General features: G+C 56.9%; 1 protein-coding gene and 1 pseudogene across 5 annotated transcripts in view; one reads left to right on the forward strand and one right to left on the reverse strand.

The window, feature by feature from the left end:
- The window catches only part of SH3PXD2A (SH3 and PX domains 2A), a 224,141-nt gene that overhangs the window by 38,027 nt on the left and 158,805 nt on the right, over positions 1-27,309 (reverse strand). For 4 of the 5 annotated variants that reach the window (XM_028511893.2, XM_028511891.2, XM_036027247.1 and 1 more), the window contains 2 exons: positions 23,801-23,845; positions 16,971-17,102 (listed from right to left, as the gene is read on the reverse strand). In XM_028511893.2, the coding sequence (XP_028367694.1) occupies positions 16,971-17,102; positions 23,801-23,845 (177 nt within the window). The remainder of the gene's footprint in view (positions 1-16,970; positions 17,103-23,800; positions 23,846-27,309) is intronic. The other variant, XM_028511892.2, reaches the window with a different exon arrangement.
- LOC114496183 lies at positions 5,804-7,185 on the forward strand (annotated as a pseudogene).

The following is a 27,309-nucleotide window of genomic DNA, read 5'->3' on the forward strand; positions in this document are numbered from 1 at the left end:
TGCTTTTCCAGGCTCCTTTCCCACTTGGAATTTGGGAACCACTGGCGTCACCCTAGGAGACTGCGGGAACAGGGTCACCTGGAATGTCCTGTAACTGTGTTTCCTAAACCTAAGGCATTATAGAGTGCTAGATATCCAATCGAGCTACCTAACTAGCACCTGCACAGTGCTTTTATTTTTATAAGGTTTTGTTTATTTATTTTTAGACAGAGGGGAAGGGAGGGAGAAAGAGAGGGAAAAAAACATCAATGTGTGATTGCCTCTTGCATGCCCCCTACTGGGGACCTGGTCTACAACCCAGGCATGTGCCCTGACTGGGAATCAAACCAGCGACCCTTTGGTTCACAGGCTGGCACTCAATCCACTGAGCCATACCAGCCAGGGCCTAGTGTTTTTATTTTTTAAAAAACCTTAAATACCTTAGTATTTCAAGAGGACATTTTCCTATGCTACACTTAATGAAAAACCAGTATCCTTTGGCATAAATAGAAGATAACTAGCAAAACACACAAGCTGAAACAATGTTATGCACTTCTGACATGATAGTAAGGCAAAATTCTAGCAAGACACTATGGTTGGGGCCAGATTTTCTCTAGGTCAAATAAACAAAAAACATCAGCAAGTGTTAATAACACAAAAGCCCCAAGTGGAGACTTTCTTCATGACCCAGCCTGGAGAGAAAGAGAATCAAAAGGAAATAACCTTCTCGTGATGGGACTCAAGGCCATTTAACGCTGTGCCCACCACACATTTGCATGACCCACTCGACGGGAGACACCGACCTTGCAGAAGGAACCTTGGGTTAACAATATGCATGCAGCCCTGGAGTATGAATCCAAGCTGGTCGCTAGCAAGCTTTGGTGTCTTGTGCACACCACTTACTCTTCTGAAACTCAGCTTCTCAAAAAATGCAAACAGAGCCACCTGCCCTACTTTCCCTATAGATTACTCTAAGATAGGAGATGGGGAAAACACTTTGAAAAGTCTCTGGGTTATAGGTAGACGGAGCTGGACGAACTGTTGTTCTGAGCAATTTCGGAAACCTGATGGACTCCTAACTTCCCCAGCGTGCAACCTGCTGCCCAGCCTGGGTGGTGGCCCATCCCTGTGTTGTAGAGAAAAGAAAACATGTGTGCCACCTGACAACTCCTGGTTAACTTTCCCAATAGCCACCTGGGTTTCAAAATAGTATCCCCATTGGACAGATACGGAAACTGCTGAACAAAGTGGCCACATCCTGGCTACTCAGTGGCAGAGTGGGATTTGAACACGACTTTTTGTGTGGTCGGGGGGGGGGGGGGGGAATGCCCTTCATCTTGCTTTTGGCCCATGCAAGCAGGGCTCAGGAGCCCCCAAATATGATAGACTCTCAGGTCCATCAAGGTGCCCCAGCCTCATCTTTCCAAGCCACCAGGTTTGCAAAGCTCCTGTGACTTCCCGCAGCTGGGATTCTGCTCTCCTGCCCTGTGCTTCCCCAGCACCCTGACCTCAGGTTTGGCTTAGCTGTTGCCCCCCTTGATCAGGAAGTCTCTGAGGATAAAGGCCAAGTCTTGCTCACCTTGGCATCCTGTCCAGCCCCCTGCCTGGCTCAGTGTTCCGGATAAAGAGGAGACTCAGTGAGCGGTTGTTGAAAATGAAATGCACAGACAGATGAGCGCAACCCTTCCTCCTCCTACCCTGGCTTCTCCATCCACTCCACAGTCCCTCTTGCCTCAGTATCTCGAGTCCAGTTCCAGGGGTCAGGGTGGGGTCAGCGCTGGGCATTGCCTCCGACTCCCGCCACTCTGGCCCCTGGGCACCTGCCCTGCTAGAATCCAGAGCAGCTATTCAGCCCTTAGGCAGAGTTTCCTCCTCCAGATCCCCAGATGCAGGAGGCATCTCTCTCTGACTCATAGCTCACCTAGGGGGATTTGTGTGCAGAGACCAGAGGCCTGGGCCGTTTTGCTGCTTATTTCGTAACTTGCGGGAGATCACCCAGGAAGCTGATACTCCCATCCGCCAGCTCTCTCAGTCCGCTCCTACACCTGACCAGGCCGTTTTCATGTGGGCCTCTCCCCGCACAGGAATGGAAAGCCCAAGCTCAGGGAGGTTCCCCAGACCAAGCCCCAGGGACAAGCCTGCACCCTGGGTGGGGCTCTTGGAGGAATGCAGAGGGATGGGCGGCCCCTCCCCAAGTTCCTTCAAAGCAGCCTCACCAGCCCTGGGCCTCCACAGGGGCCCCGGCTCCTCTGCCAGGAAACACAATGTCCTCCTTTTGGTGGGTGCAGCTTGGAGCTCTGGACCCATGGACAGCCCCAGGCCCCAAGCCCCAAGCCCCACAGGGTGGGTGAGGAGAACACTACACCAAAAACAGCTTCCCCACCCATGGTGCCCCACTCAGGGTCTAGGGGCCTGTGGAGGATGGTCTAGGAGCAGCAGAGTGTCCCCTGCAAGGAGGGATGCTCTGGGCCTCGGCTTTCTCATCTGTAAAATGGACGCTACACTGCTGGTGCTTTACAGACGGTGGTGATTGCAGAGAAAATGGGGTGTGGCTTGCTGTCCGATACATCCCTTCCTTGCCTGTCCCATCGTTTCTAGTATTAAAAGTCTCCAGAAAATAGCCCTGGCTGGTGTAGCTCAGTGGATTGAGCTCAGGCTGGGAACCAAAGTGTCCCAGGTTCGATTCCCAGCCAGGGTGCATGCCTGGGTTGCAGGCCATAACCCCTAGCAACAGCACATTGATGTTTCTCTCTCTCTCTCCCTCCCTCCCTTCCCTCTCTAAAAATAAATAAAATCTTAAAAAAAAAAAAAAAAAAAGTCTCCAGAAAATAGCAAATGGGTCTAACCTGAGCCCTGACTACCCTGGCCCTGAAACAACCAGCCTGAAGCCCCTGCTGGGTTGTGGCGGTTTAGGCACAGGCCTTCTCTCTGAGCTTTTCCCACCCTGTTTCCCCTTCTGTGTCTCCTGCCTCTGGACACCACCTTGTCCTCCTAGTTCCTACCTGCTGATCTAGTACAGATCCCATCCCAGTCCACGGAGAAAAGGCCACACTCAGACCAGATCCAGAGGCCTCATTCCAGAGTTACCACAGTTACAGTAATTGGTCAGGCAGTATGATTGACATTCATGAACACCAATTAGTGATGGAGCTCTTCCTATCTCTACCCTATCAATTTCTGGTGCCTAGCATTCCTAAGACCCAAAGAAAAGGGGTCTGCAGAGAGTCAACACCCTGGCTCGAAACACATCATCAACCATTGTCAGGCCTGAAGCAGGTAGCTGCCTACTTTCCCATGAGGCTGTGAGCTCTGTAACATAGAGATCAAGTCTTCCCTTTTTGGCTCTGTGTCCCGATGCCTGGCACACAGCAGTAGATAAAAGGTGGGGACTGAATGAATGCCTGATCTCCAGCTCCTGACTACACGTGCCCCTGTGTGCTTGGTTTGGTTTTCTCCACTCGGAACAAGACCTAGCCTTTGATCAACACCCACTATGATCAGCAGGAAGATCCTGGTAGCCGGGGGGCAGAGAGATAGGGTGGGAAGCTGGGAAGTCACTGATCTTCCTGCTCTCCAATACCCTCCTCCCGCCCTCCATGGGATCATCCCACCAAGGCTTAGCCCTTGGGCGGAGACACTCCATTCTAGAAGGGGTTCTAAGGTGGGGAGGTCTGAAGAGAGTAAGACAACAGATGTCTGGGAGTCAAGGTGGGCCATGACCGGCCCAAGGCATCCCAGCTGTGTTCCAGACAGGCCATAACTTTGCTCCCCAGGGAGTGAGCAATATCACCATTGGCTCCCCAGCTCTGGTCTGTCCATTAGATGTGTCTCCATCCCCACTCTGTCCTGGTCTCTGGATCAGAGTTCCAGCCAGGCTCTGACTCCATCCAGGGCCCCCAACCCTGAAATCACTTCTAGAATGAAGATTCTCGCCCACAGGCCCTGAAGTGGTGAGTTGGCCCCACAGGGGCTGAGAGATGGGGGTATGGAAGGCAGGCTAGGCCCTTGGGGTCCAGACGCCTCCTCCCAGCTGCCTCATCAGTGCTGACAAGTCGCTCTGGCCCCATCAAAAGTGGAAGTTCTTTAAGTCCAAGGAGGTGGGTGAACTTGTGTCTGGCTGTGTAGTGAGGCCAGGGCACAGGGCTGGGCTCAGAAGCAGCAGTTAGAGTTAAGCACTCATCAGGGAGGCACTGGGGCAGGAGCTCTGGATGCCCACTCTCCCCATGCAAAGCCCCGATGATGAGGCCAACGACCTTCTCCTCCTCCAAGGAACAGTTAAAGATCCCTGCTGTGTTGGCAAGGAGAGCTAGGCCTTCGCCAGCCCTGGTCCTGCTCCCATTGCCAATGCCGGGGGAAGTGCACCCCTCACAGTGGCAGCACTCTGGGGAGCAGCACTACTCATACCCAAGCATGGAGGAGTTGATCTGATGCCTGCCCTTGGGTGCGGGTTGAGGTGGAGGACAGGGGACAGAAGCCGAGCTCCCAGGGCTGTGCTGGGGCGAGGAGAGGTGAGAGACCCAGGAGCTTTTCATTTCCAAGGGCGGTCAGGCTGCTCCAATGTGCTGAGCCAGTTTCATTATAACCCCACTTGACCTCTCCCGCCCCCGTCCCCCCAGTTCTAAGTACATGGCAAACACACACACAAAAGTGCCAGCCTGAATATTCAGAGGGGTCAGGAGGACACTTGGTTGGTGGGCAAGACGGAGGTGAGGAGGCCCCAGGCAGACACGAGAGCCTCTGGGAAAACTGGCTTCTCCCATTTACCCCAAGGAAGAATGCGGACAGCAAACAGGCCAGGCAACACCACCCCCCAACAACCCCAGTGGAGGTTGATGGAACCCTCCCGTTCTGGGCCTTTGAGACCCCTCGCTGGCTTGAGTTTTGGCCTCTCTCTAAGCTCCAGATCTATTGCTTTCACAGATCTTATTGAACTTGAGAAGGACAGAGGAGGAGGGGCAAGGGAAACTGCATTCTTCCTCAGCAAAGCCAAGAGGCTAAAGTAATACTTCTGGTTGAAACTGATCTCGGCCTGTTTGTGATTACGGCCCCTTGCTTGCTTTCTGGCAGGATATCCCTGGAACCCCGCAGCACTGCCAACAGGGAGAGACACCCTTGCTCACTTGGATAGTCTTGTCCTCGTCTGACATGACCAAAGACGTCCGTCAGCCTCTCTGCTTTCAGCAGTTTTCCAGGGCAACTCTTCAAAACATTACTTTACTTAAAAAAAGAGGGGAAACCAGCCCCCCCACAACCCCTACCATGAAATTCCAGAACACTAATCATATTCCTTCTGTTACCAGCACCATCCTGGACAACACAGCAGCACAAGTAGTCCCATTGGCTGATGCAAATTGAAGGAGAAAGGAAGGCTGGGGATTGGACTACCTTCCTCTTTCGCCTACTCCTCTCCCTTTTATTAGGGGTGAACACACACACACACACACACACACACGCACACATACCCCTTTTGCTGCCATAGCCCAGAAGTGGCTTAGCAAAGCTCAAGACTATTTCTCAGCTGCTCTTTCTCCGGAAATTTAATCTGCAAAGCATTTGGCCTCACAAAACCCATTCCAAAGGTGTCCAGGAGCCCACGAGCCCTGTGATCATCATTACAAACCCAGGGATGTTTGCAGCCAGTGACCCATTTGGCCGCTCAGGAGAGCCGGCTGCAGGCTTGCCAACATGGTCAAACTCCCCTTGCCTGATCCCTCTGAGCTGAAAGTGGCTTTTTCTCAGAGCCCCAGAGGTGAGAGGGGATCTTAGGAGCCCCAGAACCACAACGATGAAAGGCCTGCTTCTTACCTGGCCAAAAGCACGAGGCATGGGGGAGCGCGGTATCTGGAAAGCAGCCACGGCCCCTGTCCTCACTGCTAACCACGCCTCCGTTTCACAGGTGAGGAAAGCCGATGCTCAGAGAGGTAAAGCTGCTTTCCTAAGGTCACCTGGTTAGTGGGTGGCTGAGCCTAGAACCTTGATTGACCTAGATCCTCTTAAAATCCTGGCATTCCTTCCACGAGGGCACGCTGTCACTCTGCCTGTTGAGATGATACCCTGAGCCCTGTGCCAGGCGGCAATCCCTCGACCCAATGCCTTGAGCCAGAAGTGGGTGGCTGGAACTGGCAGGAAGCCTCCCAGAGAGCAGGGAGGTCGCTTGCCAGGCCCGGGAGAAGCCTGGAGGCCCTGCAGGCCCTGGTGCAGGACCGGAGACCCCAGGTCTTGCTGTGGGTGCATCCTGATGGCAGTAGCTAAACATCCTGCCACCATCAAAAGATGGGGGACGGGGCCAGAAAGAGTGGATGAAGGCTGCAGCCTCGAGAGGGCATCTACTAGAAGTACAGACGGTCCTCTCTTCTCCTGCAGCCCAATACGCAGAAGGAAAAGAAGGCTAAGGGGAAGAAAGGCAGCGCCAGCCCAGCCCATGCTGTCATGAAGGAGCAGGAGGCCAAGAAGGTGGGAGACCCTCTGTTTGAGAAGAAGCCCAAGAATTCTGGCATCAGACAGGACATGCAGCCCAAAAGGGACCTCACCTGCTTTGTCAAATGGCCCTGCTACATTCAGCTGCAGCGACCAAGGGCTATTCTCTATGAATGTCTGAAAGTGTCCCCTGCCACTGACCGGTTCACCCAGGCCTTGGACCGCCCAACAGTTGCACAGCTGCTCAGCTGGCGCCCAAGGACCGGCCAGAGACAAAGCAAGAGAAGAAGCAGAGATTGCAGGCCCAGGCCGAGAACAAGGCTGCCGGCAAAGAGGACGTCCCCACCAAGAGGCCACCTGTCCTTGAGCAGGGGATGAAGAGGTCACCGGCCGGTGGAGAACAAGAAGGGTCAGCTGGGGGTGACCACGCACAATGGGGATCCCATCGAGCTGGCCGTCTTCCTGCCCGCCCTGAGCAGAAGACGGGGCTCCCTACCACATCACCCAGGGGAAGGCCAGGCCAGGGCGTCTAGTCCACAGGGAGACCTGCACCACCGTCGCCTCCACACGGGTTAACTCTGAAGACAAAGGGGCTCTGGCTAAGCTGGTGGAAGCTCTCTGGACCGATTACATCGGCAGATATGATGAGGTCCCCCACCAATGGGGAGGCAACGTCCTGGGTTGCATTGCCACGCCAGAAAAGGCCAAGGCTAAGGAACTGGCCACCAAGCTGGGCTGAGTGTACACTGTGGAGGTTTCTGTACATAAAAGTAATAAAAATGCTCCTTCAGGAAAAAAAAGGAAAAAAAGAAGTACAGGCAACAATCGAGAAAGACAGAGTGCCCAGAAACACCGGGACTGCAGGTCTGGCCAACCTCAGCAGCAACCTCACCACCACCTTCCTGGGGGAAGGGACGGACCAAAGGGGCCGGGAGGTGGAGCCTCTGGGCCATCCCCACCCTGGCCCAAGAACCGGTGGCTCTAAACAGAGAAGTCTGCTTTCTCAGGTTGGAGCCTCTGTAGATGACCTTATGGAGGAAGCCACTGCGTATGAAGAAAAGGGTCTGTTTGAACAATACGCAGGAAGCGCCTCCAAGTCTGGGGCCCGCCTCTGCGCTGCCTGTCTCTCGGCTCCAGCTCCTCCACCAGGCTGAGGGGCCCAGGGCTGGGGAGCTGGGGAGCCTGCTCACCTCACCGCCTCACCTGGGTGGGGGCTGGGCCTCAGTCAGTCAGTCGGCCCCAGCCGTAAGCAGGTGTGAGGCTTCTTGTTTCCCTAGCTTGGTAAGGAGGGACAGGGGACTCTCCTTCACCTGCCATTTGAGGCCCTTTGAGCCCTTGGGCCTGTCCCTCAGCCTGTTTAGTGCCAGGTGAACATCTTTGCTCAGGCAGCCCCAGGCACTGTGGCCAAATCATGCTTGTCCATGCCACCCTCCACACCTCTGCATAAGTCATTCGGGTTTGTTCCTCTTAGGGCAGCTTTCTCCTTTTAGCTCCTTCCTTGTGCAAGGCCCACCCTCTCCAGAAGACTACCCTGACCACCCATCCACGCCAGCAATACCGTGCTTTCCACCTCGCATGTGGCAGGTGCACTGTGAAAATGACTGACTCCCTGGGCCTTGACCCTGCAGGTAAGAGAGAGTGCTGGAATGCCACCACCCCCGTGATGGGAAGACAGGGACAGTTGTTTTCTGTTAACTGCTGCACCCCAGTGCCGGGCACCCTGCAGGGCACACAGTAGGTGCTCTGTGTTTGTCGACTGCATGAGCAAGCCTCATCCTACAAAAGCAGGCCCTGTGTGTAGCACCTCACTCAGACAGGCTGAGACCACTGAAAGACGTGGCGGAGGGGGAGGGAGGCAGGATGGCAGCTCCTCCCTGGCAGGCAGATCTCTGGGAAGACCGCAGGTGCCCCTGACCATCTATTAGGTCTGGGCCTGGCCCGTGGACCTGGCAGGGTTGAATGCTGGAACTTTTCTGCAGGAGACTGAGTCAGCACCCTCCCCTCAGCCCTTCTCCTTCCTCAGCCAGGGTTTCAGCGGGACTGGCCTCGACTCTCCTGGGGAGCCAGTGCAGCCGAACACTCTTGGACTTGGCTTTCCAAAGCAGTCAAATCCACAAGGAAGAGATTTCCACCCATCAGGATTTCCAAACCCTGGATCAGCAGTGTGTGCTGGAAGCCCATGCCCCGCCTCCCAGCTGTGCAACCTGGAGGCAAGTCGCTTAACCGCCCTGGGCTCCCACTGCTGCCTCAGAAGGATGGAATGCTAACATCTTCCCTTCCTCTTACCAGCATGTTTTATAAACCACAGTTTCATATCTTGTAAAACAAAACATTCTGATTTGGAAAGAGGTCAACGTGAAAACAGTCTCAAACCCCTTACTGCTTGGCATGAGCAGGCACTCCCCAGGTGGCCTCGACCTCTCCGATGACCGGCCAGCAGGAGTCTAAGGAAACAGACATGCAGGCTTCGGGCCACTGGGCTTAGAACGCTCCTTAAGACACAAGGGTCTGGGACACGGTGATCCCAGGGCGGACTGTGGCAATGCTGACGGGCCAGATGTAACAGGAGAGAGGGATTTGCTCGCACAGCGTGCCGGTCTCAAACTGCCTTGCGGTTCGCTCTCCTCACGGCCAGTCCTTGGCAGACTCTGCCCCTGAGTTTGGCCCTCTCTCGCCTCCCGTGGTGCCTGGGCCACTTCCCCGTAATCCAGTCCAACAAAAGCTTAGGGGAGCCACATGCATTTTTGCATGAGCCTGAGAGGTGCCTAAGAAGGGAAATGTAGAAGCTGGGGCTGCGGCAATTCCATGAAACAAAAACCCCCAATAATTTCATATAGCATGCTTCAAACATACACAGATATGGACTTGAGGGTTACACAAGCCAGAAGCTCCCCCCCATTTACTGGGATTCCGCAGATCAGCTCCCAGGATGGGGAACCCCAGTGAACGCTGGCTCCCACCAGGCTTCTTGGGGCAGTCGGGCTAACCGTGTCAGCCTGACCGCTCCCCTGCAGCGGTCAGGGACAGGGAATGCGGGTCAGCACTGGGAACGCAGAGGGTGAGGTTATGGCTCCGAGGAGACACTGAGAGAGGCAAGGGCGATTACCCTGGGCAACCCCACTCCCACCGAGGTTACTACTGGAGACCCAGCTGCCGAGGGGTCTAACACCACAGGGCTGCGGAGTGACCTGGGGACAGGACGAAGGGCAGCTTCTCCACCCGAATTCCCAGATCCTGACAAATCGTGCTCCCCAGAAAGTGCCGACTCCAGGGTGCAAGCCTGTTCTGTGGGCGTGGAGGAAACCCTGTGGTGAGACCTGTCACTTCTACTGGGGACAAAGGCACTGTCCGTGTGCCGGGGGCGGGCAGAAGGTCTCCCATGTTGCCTGCTGCCTGGGCGCCTGGGCTAGGGTGTGTCTGGGAGGGGGGTGCGGGTACCTGTTAGCTCTACTGTAGGACTCCCAGAGGAGGGGGTGGCCATCATACCTAGAGCCACGTGCCTTGGCCTGGCACCCCTGGCCTCTCCTCCTGCTCTGCCCTCACTCACCCCCTCTGTCCCCCAGACCCGCTGCCCCCGGTTCTCCCTCCATCCGCCAGGCTCTATGCGTCTCAGCTTCTCTGGCCCCTCTTCAGAACGGCCTCTCCCAGGCACACTCCGCCCGCCCCAGCCCCCTGCGTGTTTGCTGTCAGCACCCTGTTTGTCTCCTGCGCTGCATTCTCAAAATCTCCCACCACCTTCCTGGTTCACTTGTGACTGGCTCTCCCTACATGGGAGCCCCGAGAGGGTGGAGTTTTGTTCAAGCTCTCCTGTACCTCTAGGCCCTGGCCTGGCACCTAGTCAACCACCGCACTGGATTTAGTGACAACGGGTCACCTGGAGACTGGCCTTGCTGGGGTCTGAGTGTTGTGTGGTTCAACCAGTCTCCCGGTGTCCAAACCCAGGGAGGCGGCATTTGGGAGGTGCCTGCAAATAGACTCAGTGCAAATGTGTCTGCCCCCCAAAAGGGAAGGCAGCCAAGTGTTGCCCCGGGGCCGAGGCTGGGATGAGCCCTCTGGCACTTCCACTGGATCTCCAAAGTCACCACTGTACCATATTTTTTTTGCTCAGAAATGACTGTCCAAGGAAAATGGCCTTGGAGGAGTTTGGGACAGGACTGGTCCACAAAGCCGATAGGAAGTCAGAGTGACCGGCCACTCCACTTGCCCAAACTGAGCGGGGGGAGACAAGGCGGAGGGCGTGCCTGGAGCCCACGGCCCCACCCAGCCACCTGGCAGCGGGCTCCAGGCAGGTGGCTGGCAGTGCTCAGTGCTGACAAACCCTTGAACACCCCCTAACAGTAGCCCGTGAAGATCCAGCTAAAGGAAAGAGTGATTTCTGGTCCCTGGACACATCTCCCCTGACACCTTCCTCCCACAGCCATGATCACTTGCTTCAAAGTGCCACTATTCTCAGGTCCCAGTCCTGTTGCCCTGCTTTCCACAGCTCCACCCACCACTGCCCAGCCTCCACTTTCTCCATCAGCACACACTTCTTGAGGCAACCATTTACCTGCCTCTCTGTCTCAGCTCCTACAAGCCCAGCCCTCTACCCAGCTCTCCACCCACCTGGAGGTGAAATTCCCTCCCCTCTCTGCCACCCCAAACCTCCTCTCTCCTCTCTCCAGGTCCCAGCCCAATGCCTCCAGCTCCTGCACGCAGCCTTCCCCAGCTACGCCCGCTTCTGTGCTCCGGTGGCCCTTTCCCTTCCAGCCAGCTCTGCGAAGTGGACAACAAGTACACAGCAAAGGCAGTCTTGGACCAGAGTGGACTTTGGAACTGCTGATTAGGCTGATACAGCAGGAACACACATGTGCCCCACTTAGAGAGATGTTGCCAGAGACCAAGGCCTTCTGATGGCGGAACAGGACCTCATGGGGGCCAGTCCTCCCACGTCCAGATGGGGCCGGCTCATCGGAACCAAAGTCTTCAACGGCTGATGTGGAGTTTAGAGTGTTAGTTCACTTCTCTGCAATGCAGATTGCAATAAGCCCGCCTTTCTAGAAATAGCCTATCCTGGCTTTACTGGGACATCTCTTTTTGGGGGTGGCTGGGCAGTCTGAATTAGCAAGCAGGTGGCTCCTTAGCGAGCACATAAACTAGGCAAAAGTACAGCAGATGCACAGACGTCCACTTGAGACCACAGGAAGTGTGCAGGGCTGCCCCAGTCGCACCTTACAGTAAGCGAGCCCTTCAGTGCCCAGCATGCTCGCAACCAGGGTCTCAGCCCCACACGAGCAGGGACCCGATGAGGATGCGCCCAATCCACACGAGGCCTTGGGCAGGGGAGGTATTTGAGAATTGCGAAACGAATGAATACTATACGTAGCATATTTCTCCCTCCCAAGAAGCTCATACAGAACCAGTTCTAACAACGCTCATGAAAATAAATATCTAAGTCACAGAAGAGACACATCCTCGATGTTAAGAAGATTCTAATACATAAAATATGTAACTGAAGAATGCACTACCTTTTGACATCACAAAATAATCCTTAGGACATACAACTGAAAGCTTATTAGCTTGTCTCAGTGATAAAGATAGGTGTCAAATAATGAATGGTTATTTTTTTTAAAGGGCACATAATATGTTTCATTGCTCCCTTATACTTCTCAGGAAACAGAAATTGAGTGATTCCAACTTATAGCACATAAACCTAGTTTTCAGACTCCTGATTCCTGGTTCTTTCCACTATGCACACCATGACAAAGTAAGCAAAAACAGTCGCAGCCAACAGGTTTTGGAGTCCCTCACTCCCTCTGTATCTCCTGTTCTTCAAAACCAGCCTTCCGACAGCCGTTGCTGAAGAAGTTGGCTAGGAAGGCACGTCTATACCCTGTGGCACCTCTCCTGGACACAGCTGACTAAGCCAGGGCTGGGCACCAGATCTAAGGTCTGTCAATCCATTGGCTGGCCAGGAACCAATAGAATTCAAACATGAAATTTTGAACTCAGAGAACCAGAGGTCACTGTCAGCTGGTTACCTCCACTGAAAAGCCATGCAGAGTCTCGTTCTGACAAACCCGCAGCAGCAGACCGGGCTGCTGTTTCGAGTGAGCAGGAAGAGAAGCGAGGCTGGCCTGCCGCGAGACGAAAGCCAAAGCTCGGCTTTAAATCCACATGGTACCCAAGAGAGACAGAGGCACGAGAAGCTGCTTTGGCTGCTGTTGACTTTCTGGTTCTCAGTTCCCAGGTCCCGTGAGGCTGGGAGGGACTTCCCACCCTTGAGCTAGTGAGATTTTCTTGCATTTTTTTCAATAATCCTCAGTGATCCTTTTAATAGCAAGCAAGTCTGAGTGGATGTCTGTCCAAGGCTTCGTTTTCTCACCTGTACAGTTTCTCACTTGGATGGGCCAGCGGGGCTCCGAACTGCTGGTCGGCACCACGCTCTGGTCTGTGTTCCTATAGCTGTGTGCCTCGGGGAAGTGCAAGGGCTCCCAGCATTATCACGCTGGTGCCAGGAAAGAAGCAGAGGCTCAGAGAAGGAAAGGCAGGAAAGGAATGAGCATCCGTTGACTCATATCCACACATCCTTCCTTGGCCCCTAGTCCTGAGAGAGAAACAATCCTGGAACGTTGCATGCAGCTTTGCTCAACACAGAAATCAGAGCAACTGGGACCTTGCCATCACTACGCTGCCAGAACTTAGGCCAGATTATGTCTTGCCCTGGCCAGGTAGCTCAGTTGGTTAGAGCATCATCCCAGTAGGCCAAGGTTGGGAGTTCGATCTCTGGTCTGGGCGCATACAAGAATTAACCAATGAACGTAGTAATAAGTGGAACAACAAATGGATGTTTCTCCCCATGCCCCCACCTTCCTCTCTCTCTTGCTCTCAAGTCAATAAAATAAAAAATAGAGCAGATTGTGTCTACCGCAAGGTGAAGCCAGTGTGGTCCTCGAGCCATAAGAACGTCCTACAGAGGAAGATCTAGACACCGCTTTTTACGTCCAGAGGAGAGGGGTTTCCAAAGACAAGACAGCAGCGGCAGATGCGTGCTTGCTGCCTGGCAAAACTAACAACACTACCAAATCTTTCTGCGAGATTTGTCCCTGTTGATCAATGGAGAAAAAGAACCCTTTCCTGGCTGGGCCCCAGGCCCACTGCTGGGTCAAAACATGCTTTCCATGAAGCCACTCAGGTCTTGCTGGGACTGTCTTTGACTTCTGTCCACCTATGTCCCCTGGGACAGGCTTGTCCTCGGTGCTGAGTACACACCCTCCTCCTCTAGTCCTCTCGGCCGTCCTCAAATTCAAAGAGACAATTAACAACATGACTTCCCACTGCCGATGAGCACCATGCGGGAAGGAGGGACAGAGTCGCCCTTCTGCAGTGACATTCCAGGGAGCCACACGGTCATCTCAGCCAGCCCTTGTCTTTCCCTGACCTGCAGCATCAGCGACTCAGGGATGGGCCTACCCAGGATCAGCCCGCGCTCGCCCTCCCCCCACATCCTCCGCAGAGGGGAGAGATCTCAGCTACTGGACTGGAGGGAAATGACTTAAACTTTTAGCCTGTTACTTTGGCCACAAAATGGTTAAAGTGCCTTCTACTTCATGGGGTCTTTCCACAATTGCAGTGAACGATACATGTGAAGCGCATGTCCTGAAACCTGGTGTTCACTCTTTACTGGCTCTCAGTTGCCCTTCAGACACATCTCTCTTCAGACCAATGAGACTACGGAGTGCTGGCAAAACCACGGCCCCGAAGTGCTCGGTGGCTAAGGCCCCAGGCAGAGGGCTCTGATCAGCAGGTGAAGCCACAGGTGGCTGGATCCCTCTACGGACACTCTCCTCAAGGGACTTCCAGCCCAGCAAAAAGGGGACACAGGCAGAGTCCTGGTTCCCAGTGAGCAAGTCGAGGCCCTGGATGTGTGTGTGGGGGTGGGGGCGGGGGGGAGGCAGGACTGGTGCGAACTAGAACTGCTGTCCTAACAATTCGAGTAGAAATGGCTCAACACACTCACCAAGTCCCAAGGTCAAAGGCATCACAATTGGGTCTTTGTTTCAGAGTTCGAAAGCCTCACTCACCACTCCTTCCAAAGCCAGCTTGCAGGATGCACAGCACACCTCCCCTCCCCCACCATCAGCCGTCCAGCTTCCTCGAACTGGGAAACCGCCCACCCAGGGATCTGTAGTTTGGCCCTCTTCCTTTCTCCCCTCCACCCACTTCGCTTCTCTGGTTAAGCTGGTTGTACAGTCCAGGCCTCCTGGTTTTTAACGGCAACAGATAATGTGGGTTTGCACGGTAAACACAGCACGGCAAGGTCCCTGGGTAAACATCTGCTCTGAGCAGCCGTCTCCACCAAGGGTAAAGGTGCAAAACCCAGAGAAGTGGAAAAGCCATGTTCCCAAAAGCTCTCCCAACCTGACACCCAGCCATGGAATTCAGACCCCGGACAGGGCTCACAGAGGTCATCTTCTCCAGGTCCTGCTTCTAAGCAGCCCCCTGGTTATCTCTAACTTACAGAAGGGGCAACTGAGGCTCAGAGAATAAGGGACTTGAAGCCACCCCACCAGCAGGCCGTGGGCGGAACCCTGCTTCCAGGGACAGAGCTCCCTCGGGGGTCAGTGTGTCAGATGGGGCAACTCTGGGGAGTCAGGAGGCCTGAGACCCTCAAACAGCCACCCGGACTCATCAGAAGAGTAGGCCCCTCTATGCCTTCTCCAGGCCTCACCCAGAACCCCCACTTTGCCCACTCGCTTCCTGCTCTGCTCTGGGGAAGGACTCTCTGTGTTCCCAGGGTGAGGGATGTGGGCTGGGACGGCGGAGGACACCCCTGTCGCTGGGCCTCGGGGAGTAGTCTCCCGTGCAGCAGGCTGACTCCCTTCTGTTTGGGGTCTCGTCAGAAGACACCCCGCTAGAGGCTGGTACCTACTCCCCCTGTGGCTCCAAGGCAGTGAGGTGGCAGAAGGGTCCCTAAGCCAGAACTCAACTTCTGAGCAGACTTGACCTTATACGGAGAAGCGGGCCTGCCTTTCTTTGGAGCAGGCTCCAAAACAAACATCTCTCCCTCCTCAGCTGGTGTCTCCAGTTCCACCAGTACAGATCCCCTCCTTTGGGTGGTTAGGGTTTCCAGAGCCAGGTCCCTGTGACAATGCAGCTTCCCTGGGGTGGAGGGCAGGGGTGGGGAGGTAGGACTGATACAGGGACAAAAGCTGAAGGCAAAACTGCAGAAAGGAGACCCATGGGGGCACCAGGGGTGAGAGGCCCAGGTTTTACACTAGAGATGTGGCTGCTGGTGGTGGCTACAGGCCCAAAGGCAGAACCCGACCTCTCTGCGAAGGGAACGGGCTTCGAAGACCCCAAACCCAGGAGGAGCCATGAGTCAGGTCTATGTTGGCATCACGGCCTAAGTGCCCCTCCCCAAGGAGGCCCACCAGGATTTTCTAAGCATCCCTACAGCTACTTGCTGCTCACAAGCAGGGGACTCAGGGACCCAGGAACATTCCAGTTCTGTTCTGCTTTTGACCTCAGATGACTCATCCCCCTCAAATTTTCTGCGTGTCAGTTAATCTACAGAATGGGTACAGTCATCCCTTGGTCTGCCTTCCTCTCGGAGCTCAGAATATTGGAAGGGAAGTGAGTGGGACAGGAAAAGGGGAATAGGCCCCTCCCCCAGGAGTATCCTCCAAACCCATCCCAGAGAGGCTCCCGTGCATGGTCCTTCCCTCGCAGCAAACCGAAACCAAAACAGAGCCAATTCAAGCCAGCAGACTCCGGGCAGGCTGCTGGAGAGTGTCCTGGGCCAGTCGTCCTGGCCCTGCCGGGGGCCATACGGGTCTGCACCTCAAACTGGCCTCCGCTCTCCACCTACAGAGACTCCTGTGCCCAGGGCACTGAGGTGCTTGGGTCCACTGGGCAAGAGCCTGGGGACCAGCGGCCCCCTGAATGGCCTCAGTCAAGACAAAGCCTCAGCCCCCAATGACAGGGTGGCTGCGGCAGGACCCTCCCTGGCCCCAGGACCTGGCCTCACCCCCCTGTCTGGGCCCTCTTCCCAGGTCCTGGCAGCCTTCAGCTCAGCGGGAGGCAGTCGGCTCACTGCTCAGACACCAGCCAACCCCCACAGGCCGGGCCCTTCCCCAGACCACACGCCAGGGACCCGAAGCCCCTGGACCTCACAGTGACGTCATGGCCGGCCTGCCTCCCCCCAGCCCTGCCTGGACCCTGGCTGCTAATGGGACCCTGTGGGGCGAGCTGCTGTCCGGTGTCCCTGAGCCGGGAGCTGCCTTCCCCAGGGGCCTCAAAGGACTCGGGGACCCCGATCGTGGGCTGGAGAGCGACACCCATGCTGCCACCCCGGCCTTGCAGTAACGCTAGCCGGTTAATCACCCCGAGCGGTGGAGACATTCTTCCACCACCAGGCAAACTGCTGGCCTGTAGCCCAAACCAACAGGGGAAACTTCAGCCTCCTCAGCCCTCTCCCTGCCAGATGGAAATAACGTATAGCTGCAGAGGTGGGGGAGGAGGAAGGGAACAAAAACCAGCCATCCATCCAAGGAGCCGGGCTGGAGCCCCGAGTGGCCGGCCGGGACACTCACCGCTTTCGTTCTTCTCAATGACATCCACCACCTCCCCGGCCTGGAGGCTCAGCTCCGAGTTCTCCTGCTTCTTATAGTTGGACACCACCACGTACTGTTCCAGGATCATGGGCTCGGCGCTGGTGTCGGCACCTGGCGAGGGCAGAAAGCACGCGGTGAGCCAGCGGCCAGCCATGGCCCCGCGGCCGGGGCGCCCCCTGTCCATCGGCCTCGGGGGAGGCTGCTCTGTCGCCAGCGCCGCTCTGAGGGGCTGCCCGCAGCCAGGGTTCGCGGCTCGCTGGGCCCCAAGGACAGGCCATATAGCAAGGCCCCGCACCGGCCCGCTGCACAGCGGGGGCCGGGGGACATGAGGAGCCAGGGGGCAGAGGGAGGGTGCGGGCAGGAGAGGGACAGGCAGAGACGGAGGAAACTCAGAGGAAAAGCCTGCTGCTGAGAGGAGTTAGTCACAGCCCAGCACGAGGGAGGCAGAGGAGAGGCCTGGGCGGACGTGGTCTCTCCAGACCCCTCGGCGACAGGGGTGCGAGGGGAGGGCTGCGGGTGGGCGGCCCATGAGGGCTGAGGCCGGAGCAGAGGAGAGAGAGAAAGGCAAGGCAAGGAGGAGGGCTCCTGCCTCTCCCCCAAGCCCTGTAAACCCAGAGAAAGAGAGTCAGCAGTCCTCCCCTCAGGAGGGAGAGGGAGAGAGCGGGAGAGACCGTCTCTGCAGCCTGGGCCCAGGCGAGAAGTCAAGAAGGTTTGAGGCCGCCAATCACTGGGGTTTACTTGCAACCCTTAAATAGAAACACATGAGACCCATCGAATGAGGAGCCGGGGGTGGAGGCAGGGGAGGGGGAGGAGGGCCCGAGACTGTTTACTTGAAACCCAAGAAGAAAGCCAGCCGCAGGCCAGCCCAGCTCTCGCCCCCCTCCTGCAACTTTTCCTCAAGTTCGGCTCCTTGCCTGCCCCGTGGGCTCAGCAGGGTGCTGCCACCGAGCCCAGGGCCTGGCACATGTGGAGCGGCCTCAGGCTGGCTCTCCCAGACCTGCTTCTGGAGGGGGCCCTGGCCTGACCTGGTTGCTGCCCACTGGCTACCGGGAGACTGACTCAGTCTCCCTCTGCCTCTCCGCCTTGGGGTGTGTGGTCGGGCTCCTAGGAGCCCGCAGCCGCCCTTTTCTGGCAGTTTCATGGAGGGTGAGGGGTCAAGAGGTGGGGCTTAACAGGAGGGCAGGCTCGCAAAGAGCAGGCAACGTCTCTGTCCTCCTCAGCCACGGGACCAGTGCAACACTCACTAAGCAAGCGCCGAACTAGGAGGTGGACAGACAGGCTGCCCATCTCGGTTCACTGGCTGTGTGGCACTGAACATGCTGCTTAAACCTCCCTGTGCTTCACCAGCACCATCACCATCACTGGGATGGAGGTGGGGAAAAAAACACCAGAGACATCCCACACCCTGCAAGGAGCTCAGAGGATCCACAAACCAGAGTCCCATGGGTCACCTCCCACAGGAGGCCGCCCAGACCACAGGGAATTCCTAGCACCCTTCTCAAACGATGCCTCTCCAACTCGATGCCTCTGCCAGTCTCCTGGAAGCGGGGGGCTTCACACCACCAGTCTGGCTAGAGAAACATCTAGAGGGTTCCGGGCTCCGCACGGCCCCCTTGGTGCTTCAGCCTGCAGCCACATTCCCTGTTTGCTTGAGGCTGACTCGGCCGGTGTTCCGTGCAGGCTCGGACACCGTCCCCTGCCGCCCTAACGACGACCGTCTCAGCATCTCACCACACACAGGGCAGCTCAGAGGCCCGGAGAAGCCCAGAGGCTGGTCCCGGCTCATGGAGCTGCTAGGGGTGAACCAAGTCCTCTGTGTCTTAGGCTCAAGCCCATCTCCTTGGATGACAGAACGGCCTCCTCTCTGTTTTCAGACGCCCCGGCCTTCTAGCACAGCGATCCTCAACTCGGTCCCACAAAACCGCCCAGGGAGCCTTTAAGTAGGACAGGTGCCTGGGCCCTACCCCCAGAGATCCAGATGCAACTGGTCTGGGGTGTGTTTTAGACACCCCACCTTCTCCTGTGGATCTTGCTTACAGCCAGGCAGGGGGAAGCACTGTTTAGATCTTGGGGCCTCTCCGTGGCTGAGGATCTATCCAACCTAGGGCGGGGGCAACAAAGGGGAAAGAAACCCACTGCCCCTGGCAGTTGTCTACCACCAGGCGTGGACCCCGCCAACGCCCACTCAGCCCCTTGCAGAGCCCGGAGGGACCCTATCCCAGCTGAGGCCTGCCGCAGGGACACTCACTCGTGTAGCCCAGGAGAGCAGTTCAGGCAGGAACGTGACCCACAGCTGGGCAGCAAGGCCGGCCCGGCTCTGCAACCAGACACAGCCGGCGCTGCACCCGCTGCCCGCAGGTCAGGTGCAGCGCTGGGCGCAGTGCTGACAGGGACCGCCTCCCGCCGGGCCCCTGGGGGACCATCAGTGCTTCTGCGGCTCAGGGCATTTCCTAAGTGCACCCAGCACGAACAGGAGGTCCCCTTCCACTTTATGGGGAAGGAAAACTCAAGATACAGACAGAAGAGGAGTTCCCCAGCAGCATGCTAGACAGCTGCCAAGTCCTGGAGCCCCCCGGTTACCCCCAAGAACGACTCACAAGCCTCATCAGGGCTCACGTGTGGGCAGCATTATGCCAAGTGCTGACCACACTATCCCGCCGTCCGGGTTGTCCCTCACAACAGCCCTTTGCAGTAGGTCTTGTTTCAGCCCCATTTTACACATGGGCAGACTGAGGCTCGTGAGAGAAAGTGGTTTTCCTAACGTCACATGGCTGGGATTGAGCCCAAGCCCACCTGACACCGGAGCTTGTGTCCTGAACTTCTGCACGGTGCCTGGCCCACACAGAGAGCCCCCGTGATCCCTGGTTTCCAAGGGGGGCCCTGGTTTATCCTGCCCCCAGGCACCTGGCACACAGTTGGTGCTTAAGAAAGACCGGAATGTGGGTTCCTTGTTGACTCTTGCCACACTGGCTGACCAGACCACGGTGCCCATTTAGGCAGTTGGCGCCGAGTGTTTGTAAAAGGAATAAAGGAACAGACAGATGAATAAAGTGACTTAAGGGTTTGTTTGGAGCCAACACAGATAAACCGGGTAGAGCCTCACTTCTGAACTGTGGGAACACCAGACAGCTAAACCGAGGAAGGGAGAAAGGGGAGGTGGGAAACAGAGGCACAGGGGAGCGAGGGGCCGGATGCTGCCAGAGAGGACGAGCAGGGGTGCTGGGGAACGGAGAGACATCAGCTCACTGCAGTCCACGCCAAGGAAATCCCAGACACGATTTCAAAAAGGGGAACAATCTCCATGCTCCTTCCCCCCAGCCCCTCAGAACACTGGTCTGAGCCTGAAGACCAGCTCTCCAGGGCACAGGTAGACAAGTTAAGGGAGTGCTCTCCCAGAGCACGGAAGGCAGGCGGTGGCACTCCTGGGAGGCTACTCCGAAGGCTGGGGGATGGACAGATGGACACACAGACACTCTGCCCTCCAGGCTGCCCTCCCCGCCCCCAGCACATGCAGGCTCCCAGCTTGCTCACTCTGGCACCCGCCCCTTAGTGTTTTGCCTGCCCAGGGTGGCCCTGGTGGGTGTGAGCGGGGAGCAGGTATCGGGGTGAGAAACCACTCGGCGGGCGGGCGGGCCGGTGGGTGATGTCATCCCTCAGAGGCTGGATCCCCTCCCAGCCAGGCCTGGAAAATCAGGGGCTGAAGGAGTTGGCCCAGGGGAGGGGGAGGGGCAGGGGAGGCAGACTCCTGTCTTCCCATGGAAAGGGTTTGGCAGAGGCATGGAGACGGGTTGGACCCTTCTGGGGAGGAGAGCTCCTCCCAGGGTGGAAGGGAGCTTTGTAAGAGTCTCACCCAGGAATGGTCCCTGGCGCCTTCCTCAGCCCCTGGCTCGACCTGCTGGGGCCCCGGCAGCTCCCGGGCTCGGCCCCACCCCTGCCGCACACCTGCGCTCCTCCGGCTACCACCTGGATGGACCCCTGGCTCCTGCCCAGCCCTGGCTGCCAACTCAAACTTCTAAACGAGGTTTTTGCCAAGCCAGCCCGCTGCTCCAACACCTTCAGTGGCTCCCTGTGGCCCGTAGAATAAAGGCCAAATTCAAGTTCAGTCTTCCTTGACAATCTGAACTGCACCAGTTCCCCGTCACACCGCCCTCCTATTCCAGGCAATGTTCATCGTTCCCCACGTACGCCTCGGGCGTCGCCCTGCGCCAGACACGTTGACCTCGCAGGTTCTTCTCTCCAAGCCTTTGCCGTAGCTGTTCCCCCGGCCCGGCCTGCCTTCCTTTCTACCAGCCCCCACGTGCCCCACCTGTCTCTGCCCGCCTGGAGCTGCCTGATTGCTCCAGCCGGACTGCCTGCGCCCGTCCTGCACTGAATTTCCCGTGGGGCACTGTTGCCCAGCCAGACCCTGTGCTTCAGACAAGAGTCTCCCAGACGAGAGCAGGTGCCCCAGGACTGGTGCCACAGGACATAGCACCGGATGCAGCAGTTGCCTGAGACACTCGGTGCAAACGCACGTGGAGCCTGAGGGTCTGAAGTCCAGGCCTGCCCTGGACCCACCAGCTCTGGGACCCTGGGGGGACGCTGAGCCCCTCTGAGTTTTGGCTTCCTTGTCTGTAAGCAGGAAGAGTGACAGTACCCACCTCACAGCACTGTTGCAAGCACGGTATGAGGTGATGGGGTTAATGTTCTACGTTAACTGTAAACAGTGTTCGCAAAGCAAATAGCAGGGGAGACTTGGGGAGCAAGCAGCAGGGGTTTAGTTCCTCTGCAGCCTCAGAACCAGCAGGCATTGCAAGGCAAGGGCCGCAGGCACCGGGAGAGGGTGGCTGAGGCTGTGCCCTGGAGCAGGACCCTCCTGGCAGGCAGCAGGCACTTGCCCTCTGGAGAGGCAGATCAGGGCCCCCAGGCCCGCTCTGTGGGGAGGGGTACCAGGGGAAGCAACCCGAAGACCCTCACCTTCAAGGGCCCCAGCATCAGCCCTTACCTCTGAGTTTCCTGTCTCATCAAACACTGCAACATCCTAGATGGGGAAACCAAGGCCCAGAGAGACCTGGTGACTCACCTAAGACTCCGACCCTAGACTCCTCGTCTGGCTGGCTTCCCCGGGCCCACTACTGCCACTCTCAGGCTCTCGCTCCCAACAGCTGGGCTCTTCCTGAGTAGCCAAGCCCTGAGGTGGCCCCTGCCCCACACCCCCCACATGATCTGTGACTGCCCCCCTCCCCCAACACTGGGCATCCCACCAAAGTCCCTCCACCCCTCACAACTGGTTCCTCCCAGGCCAGACTCAGCCTGCCGGCTTCTCCACAGGCCCTTGGACAGCCAGGCTATACGTTTGGTGAATAAAATGTATTGTTGTGGGCCAAGTGGGCTCTGGCTCACTGGCTCGAGGAGAGGGGAAAAAGGGACAGGAGCCCAGTTATTAGCTCAGGCCCAGGCCCCCGTCAGAGGCAACACCAGAAGAAGGACTGCTACGGCCTTGGGTCAGGCAAGGGGTCTGTCTCCCTGACTGCTGCCTCCTGCTCTGGTCCCCCCTCTCAGAATGCCCACCTCCTAGTCCCTGGCCATGGCTGTGGTCCAGAGGGGCTCAGCCTGGGGCTCTGATCCCTGGGGCTGGCCCAGCTCCCTCTGACCTCTGACCCTTCTGCCTTGTTCCCCAATCTCCAAGGCTGGACCCCTGCTCTCAGGTTTGGGCTGGGGAAATGGGGGTAGGGGGGCAGGTAGCACTTTCAGAAATGGAGGGGCTCACCCTGGCTGGTGTGGCTCAATGGATTGAGCACTGGCCTGCAAACCAAAGGGTCGCCAGTTCGATTTCCAGTCAAGGCACATGGCTGGGTTGTGGGCCAAGTCCCACTAAGGGGTGCACAAGAGGCAAACATACAGTGACGTTTCTCTCCCTCTCTTTCTCCCTTCTTCCCCTTCTCTAAAAATAAATAAATACATAAAGTCTTAAAAAAAAAAAAGAAAAAGAAATGGAGGGGGTCCTAGAAAAGCCTCCTGGAAATCCTACCATCTGCCTGCCACAACCTCCCTCTAGCAGCTGAGAACCCTGCTGTCCAGGTTTTTCTGCAATTGTCCAGGAAGTTCAAAGACTAAAAGCAAGCAAGCCCCTGACCCACGGCCCAGCTCTGCCCATTAAGACACAGGGCACAGGCCCACGTCTCTGGGGCCCATCCTGGGCCTGGCAGCCCAAAGCCTGGGAAGCCCCCTGAAGCCAGATGCAGCTCCCTGCTCTGCACCCCTAGGACATGGGGGTGGTGACCTCCGCCACAGTCTGGGGACTCCCCACGCCCCGCTGCAGTTCCCTGCAGCGCGCCAGTGTGGACCCCTGGGAACCAGGCTTCTGCGCTCTGCCTCGAGGTCACTCCCTGCCTGGAGGGAGATTAACAATGCTTGTGGCCCACCTCACAGGGTGGGGGTGGGGGCAGAATGGAGTTCATTGTCCCCCCATGAGGTGGCAGCTAAATACCCCAGCCAAGGCAGCCAGCCCAGGACGCAGCAGAGCTGGGGTTCAAACCCACACACTCCGGGTCCGGAGCGCATTTGCTTACACACTGAGCTGTGTGGTTGCTGCCCATCAGAAGGCTCCAAGGCTGGATCTGAGACCTAAAAAGGGGCAAAAGACAGGCAGAGAGTACAGGCAGCAGAGGAGCAAGGGAAGGCAGAGAGGATGCCGGGCGTGCTGACAAATGGCCACTACGCAGCTCAAGGAAGCACATGGCAAGGGGCCGGCAGCACCGGCTCCCACACACAGATGCCTGGAACGCACATGTTCACACACATGCACTCACATGCACACTGGGCAGTACCTGTCACGTCCTTTTTGGGAGACTCGGCCCAGCTGGAGAGCCACACTTCCAAGTCCCCGAGAGCAAGCAGCAACAGGAGAGGAGAATCAGAGGAGAGAGAACCGTTAGGCAGGCAGGAGGTCCCCCGGGTGAGCGGCGAGTGGCGTGAGTGGCTTCGGGCACCAGTAGAGCCGCCAGCGGAAGGTGGGGGAGGGGAGGGGAGTGATTTCCTGGCCGTGGGCGGGCTGCTGGGCGTGGGCTGGAGTGATTACACAGGCGCTGGGACAGGGCCGGCGGGGCAGGGATAATGAGGTGTCTGCCGAAAGCAGGCGTCCTTTGGAGCTCAGAGAAGCCCACACAATCCTTGCTTGGAACAGGGCCCGTGGGTTACTACTGCCCTGGAGAAGGCAGGCCGGACCTTCCTCTTCGGCCATGTGGGTGGCTGGCCCCACAGGGCTCGGTGGCTCCAAGGGTCCTCGCCAGGCCAGCAGGCTCAGCAGCAGAAACCTGGCGCTTCCAACATCAGGGCTGGGGAGCCCAAGGCCACCTCCCAGCTTGGGGCACCACACCACGGGGCCTCGGTGTCTTCTCTCGCCCTTGCCCCGGCCCCACGCTCTCAGGAGGAAAGACAGGCCCTGGCAGAGTGGGGAGACGCCTCATTTTAGAGTCTCACACCTCAACTCCAACCCAGCAGGACAGGGACCTTCAGTGACCAGAGGAGGTGAGGGCCCTACTCCAGGCTCAGAAGTCATGTCTGACCCGGGCCTCAGTTTCCTCATCTGTGAAATGAGGCTAAAAGTTGTCCTCCTGCCGAGAGAGAGAAGCCAAGTCACAGCTCCTCAAACAACCCATGACCGTGAGATATGATGTAGTAACATTATGAGGCAGAAAGCTCTTAGCTGAATTAATGGTGTGAACATTTCTAGAGGGTCAGCAGGTAATAAACACCGACATTCTGCTCCTGGTGGGCAGCGGCTCGGTTACTCCCCAGGACAACCCCTTGACGTGGGTGTGCATTTTCCCACCCCTTTTTATAGGGGCAGAATTCGAGTTCAGGCAGGGGCAGTCACCAGCCCACGTTCCCGCAAGCACAGAGTGGCAGAGCCGGAAACGGAACCTGGCCTGGGAACACCCGGCGGCGGCGGCGGGGGCGGAGGGGCTTTCTCTGCTGAACTTCTCACCCCCTCCCAGAGGGCACAGTGCTGCCTGCAGTAGGGACACCAGGGAGGAAACACTGAGGTGCAAGTTGAGACGCAAACCCTCACTTGAACGTTGAGACACTAACCCTTGCTCAAAAGCTGAGACGCAAACCCTTGTTCGAAAGTTGAGATGCTAACTCTTGCACGAACGCTGAGATGCAAACCCTCACACTGCCCAGATAGCACTGGCCAGGACTACTTCCTGACCCCGAGACAGAGAGGAATCATAATCACAAGAGCAGCAGACATTTCACGGCATTTACTGCACACTGAGCATCGTGCTGAGCACTTCTGCATAGTAACTCACTTGTTTTTCACAATAACCTGCAACGATAAGGTATTCCCTCCATTTTACAGATGGCAGAAACGAACTAGAGAGGTTCAGTAACCTGTCTGAGGTCACACAGCTAATACAGCATCAGCCTCTTGTGGGGAAACAGACTTCAGGGGATCAGTTTGCCACTCACCATTTAAAGCCCCTAACTCTCCCTTACCCAGCAAGCGGCCTTCTGTCTGCAGGCTGGCTCCCCGCAGCTTACAGTTCTGTCAACCAGGCCGAGTGGGCCTCTGGTGGGGAGGGTTAGCAAGGCCTCTGGGGTCTGCCTGGATTTAAGACCTCTGGGGTCTGGCCGTGTGGATCCAAATCCAGGCTCTGCTTCTTTGAGGAAGTTACTTAACCTCTCTGAACCTGTTCCCTCACTTGTAAAAATCCAGACGAAACGAGACATTTACCTTCAAGGTTGCTGAGAGGATTGAAAGCGTGTGCAGTGAGTGCGCAGCACGGCGCCTAGTACACAGTCAGTGCTCAGTGACTGCTGGCCACCGTCTCCCATGAGCTTGGTTCCATCAGCCAGCAACAATCCCATTCCGCCAGCTGCGAGGGTGAGAACCGGGCGGTGCTCATACTGGATGCACTGAGAAAATGCTGGCCCCTGTTAGGTGGCTCCCCAAAGGTGACCCCGGACATCAGGTCAGTTGGAATGAGGGTAGAGGGACTCCAGGGGAACGCACCCAGAGACAAACATTCTGTGGCCAGAGCCTCCCACCGGCCTGGCAGCAGGAAGCCTCCTCGGGCAGAAGGAGCTAGGGGGCCCTGCCTTCCCGCCCTGGTTGGGCTGAGACTTGGGCTGAGACGAGCTAGATGCACCTGGGCCCTGTAGGGCTTTGAGCTGAGTTGGCCAAGTGGGCCTGAGTTTGGATGTGGGGCTCCATGCTCACTGCCACATCTGGCTGGGGCTGTTACTTCTTGCCGTTTTACCCCAGATGTGGCCACATGGGCCGCCCCCCAGCAAGGCCGTGCCAGGCCCGCCCCGACCCCATCTGACCCCACCAAGCCCTGTGCCAGTCCAGCTAGGAGGTTGCCCACATCTCTCTCCATCTCCGCTGGCCTTGTTCTTTCACACACCTTCCTTTGGGGTTTCTTGTGGGTCCTTCAGAAGAAAACCTTTTGGGAAGTGCGAACCCCTTTTGGCGAGCCAAGGGAAATTATCTGGCTTGGACCTGGAGAAGCCAGGAAGACTTGTTCTGCTACAACAGGGGTTGACAAACTTTTCCTGTAAAGGGCCAGAGAGTCAGTGTTTTAGGCTTTGTGGGCCATGTGGTCTCTAGGGAGACTACTCAACCCTGTGAGTGGGCGGTGTGCCAATAAAACTTTATTTACAAAACCACCTGGTGGGCTAGGCGTGGCCAGTGGTTCATCAACCCCTGTGCTAGAAGATGATGGCCATTCGAGAGAGGGAAACCCTCCCTAAAGCCCTGGGAGAGAGAAGTGGGGACCCTCAGCCCACAGAGACTAAATGCTCACAAGGTCTTGGCTGCTGGGATAATTTTTCCAAGAATCATTTCCAGCCCTGGCCAGTGTGGCTCAGTTGGTCGGGTGTCGTCTTGCAAACTGAAAGGTCACAGGCTCGATTCCCGGTCAGGGCACATGCCCGGGTTGCAGGATTGGCCCCCAGCCAGGGTGCTGCAAGAGGCAACTGGTCGCTGTTTCTCTCTCACGTCGATGTTTCGCTCCCTCCATCCCTCCCTTCCCCTCTCTCTAGAACCAATAAAAAAAACAGGATCATTTCAAAGGGTCTGATACCCTTTGATCTTGGGGTTTGGGCATTTGGGCAGACAGTGGGGATGGACAGCAAACTGAGACCCTACTAAGTGCACAGCTTGAGCTCCCGCCAACCCCTTTCATTCCCCGCAAGCAGGCCTTTCCCTTCTTGCTCCAAAGGAAAACGGGAAGCAAACCAGAAATGAGCCTGTCTTTTTAAAAGAAAGTCTTCTTAAAACATGATTTATTTCCCAGCCCCCTGGATCCACAGAGTTAATCCAGTTCCACGG

The sequence above is a fragment of the Phyllostomus discolor genome, chromosome 5 (genome assembly GCF_004126475.2).
Source record: "Phyllostomus discolor isolate MPI-MPIP mPhyDis1 chromosome 5, mPhyDis1.pri.v3, whole genome shotgun sequence".
Taxonomy (NCBI): domain Eukaryota; kingdom Metazoa; phylum Chordata; class Mammalia; order Chiroptera; family Phyllostomidae; genus Phyllostomus; species Phyllostomus discolor.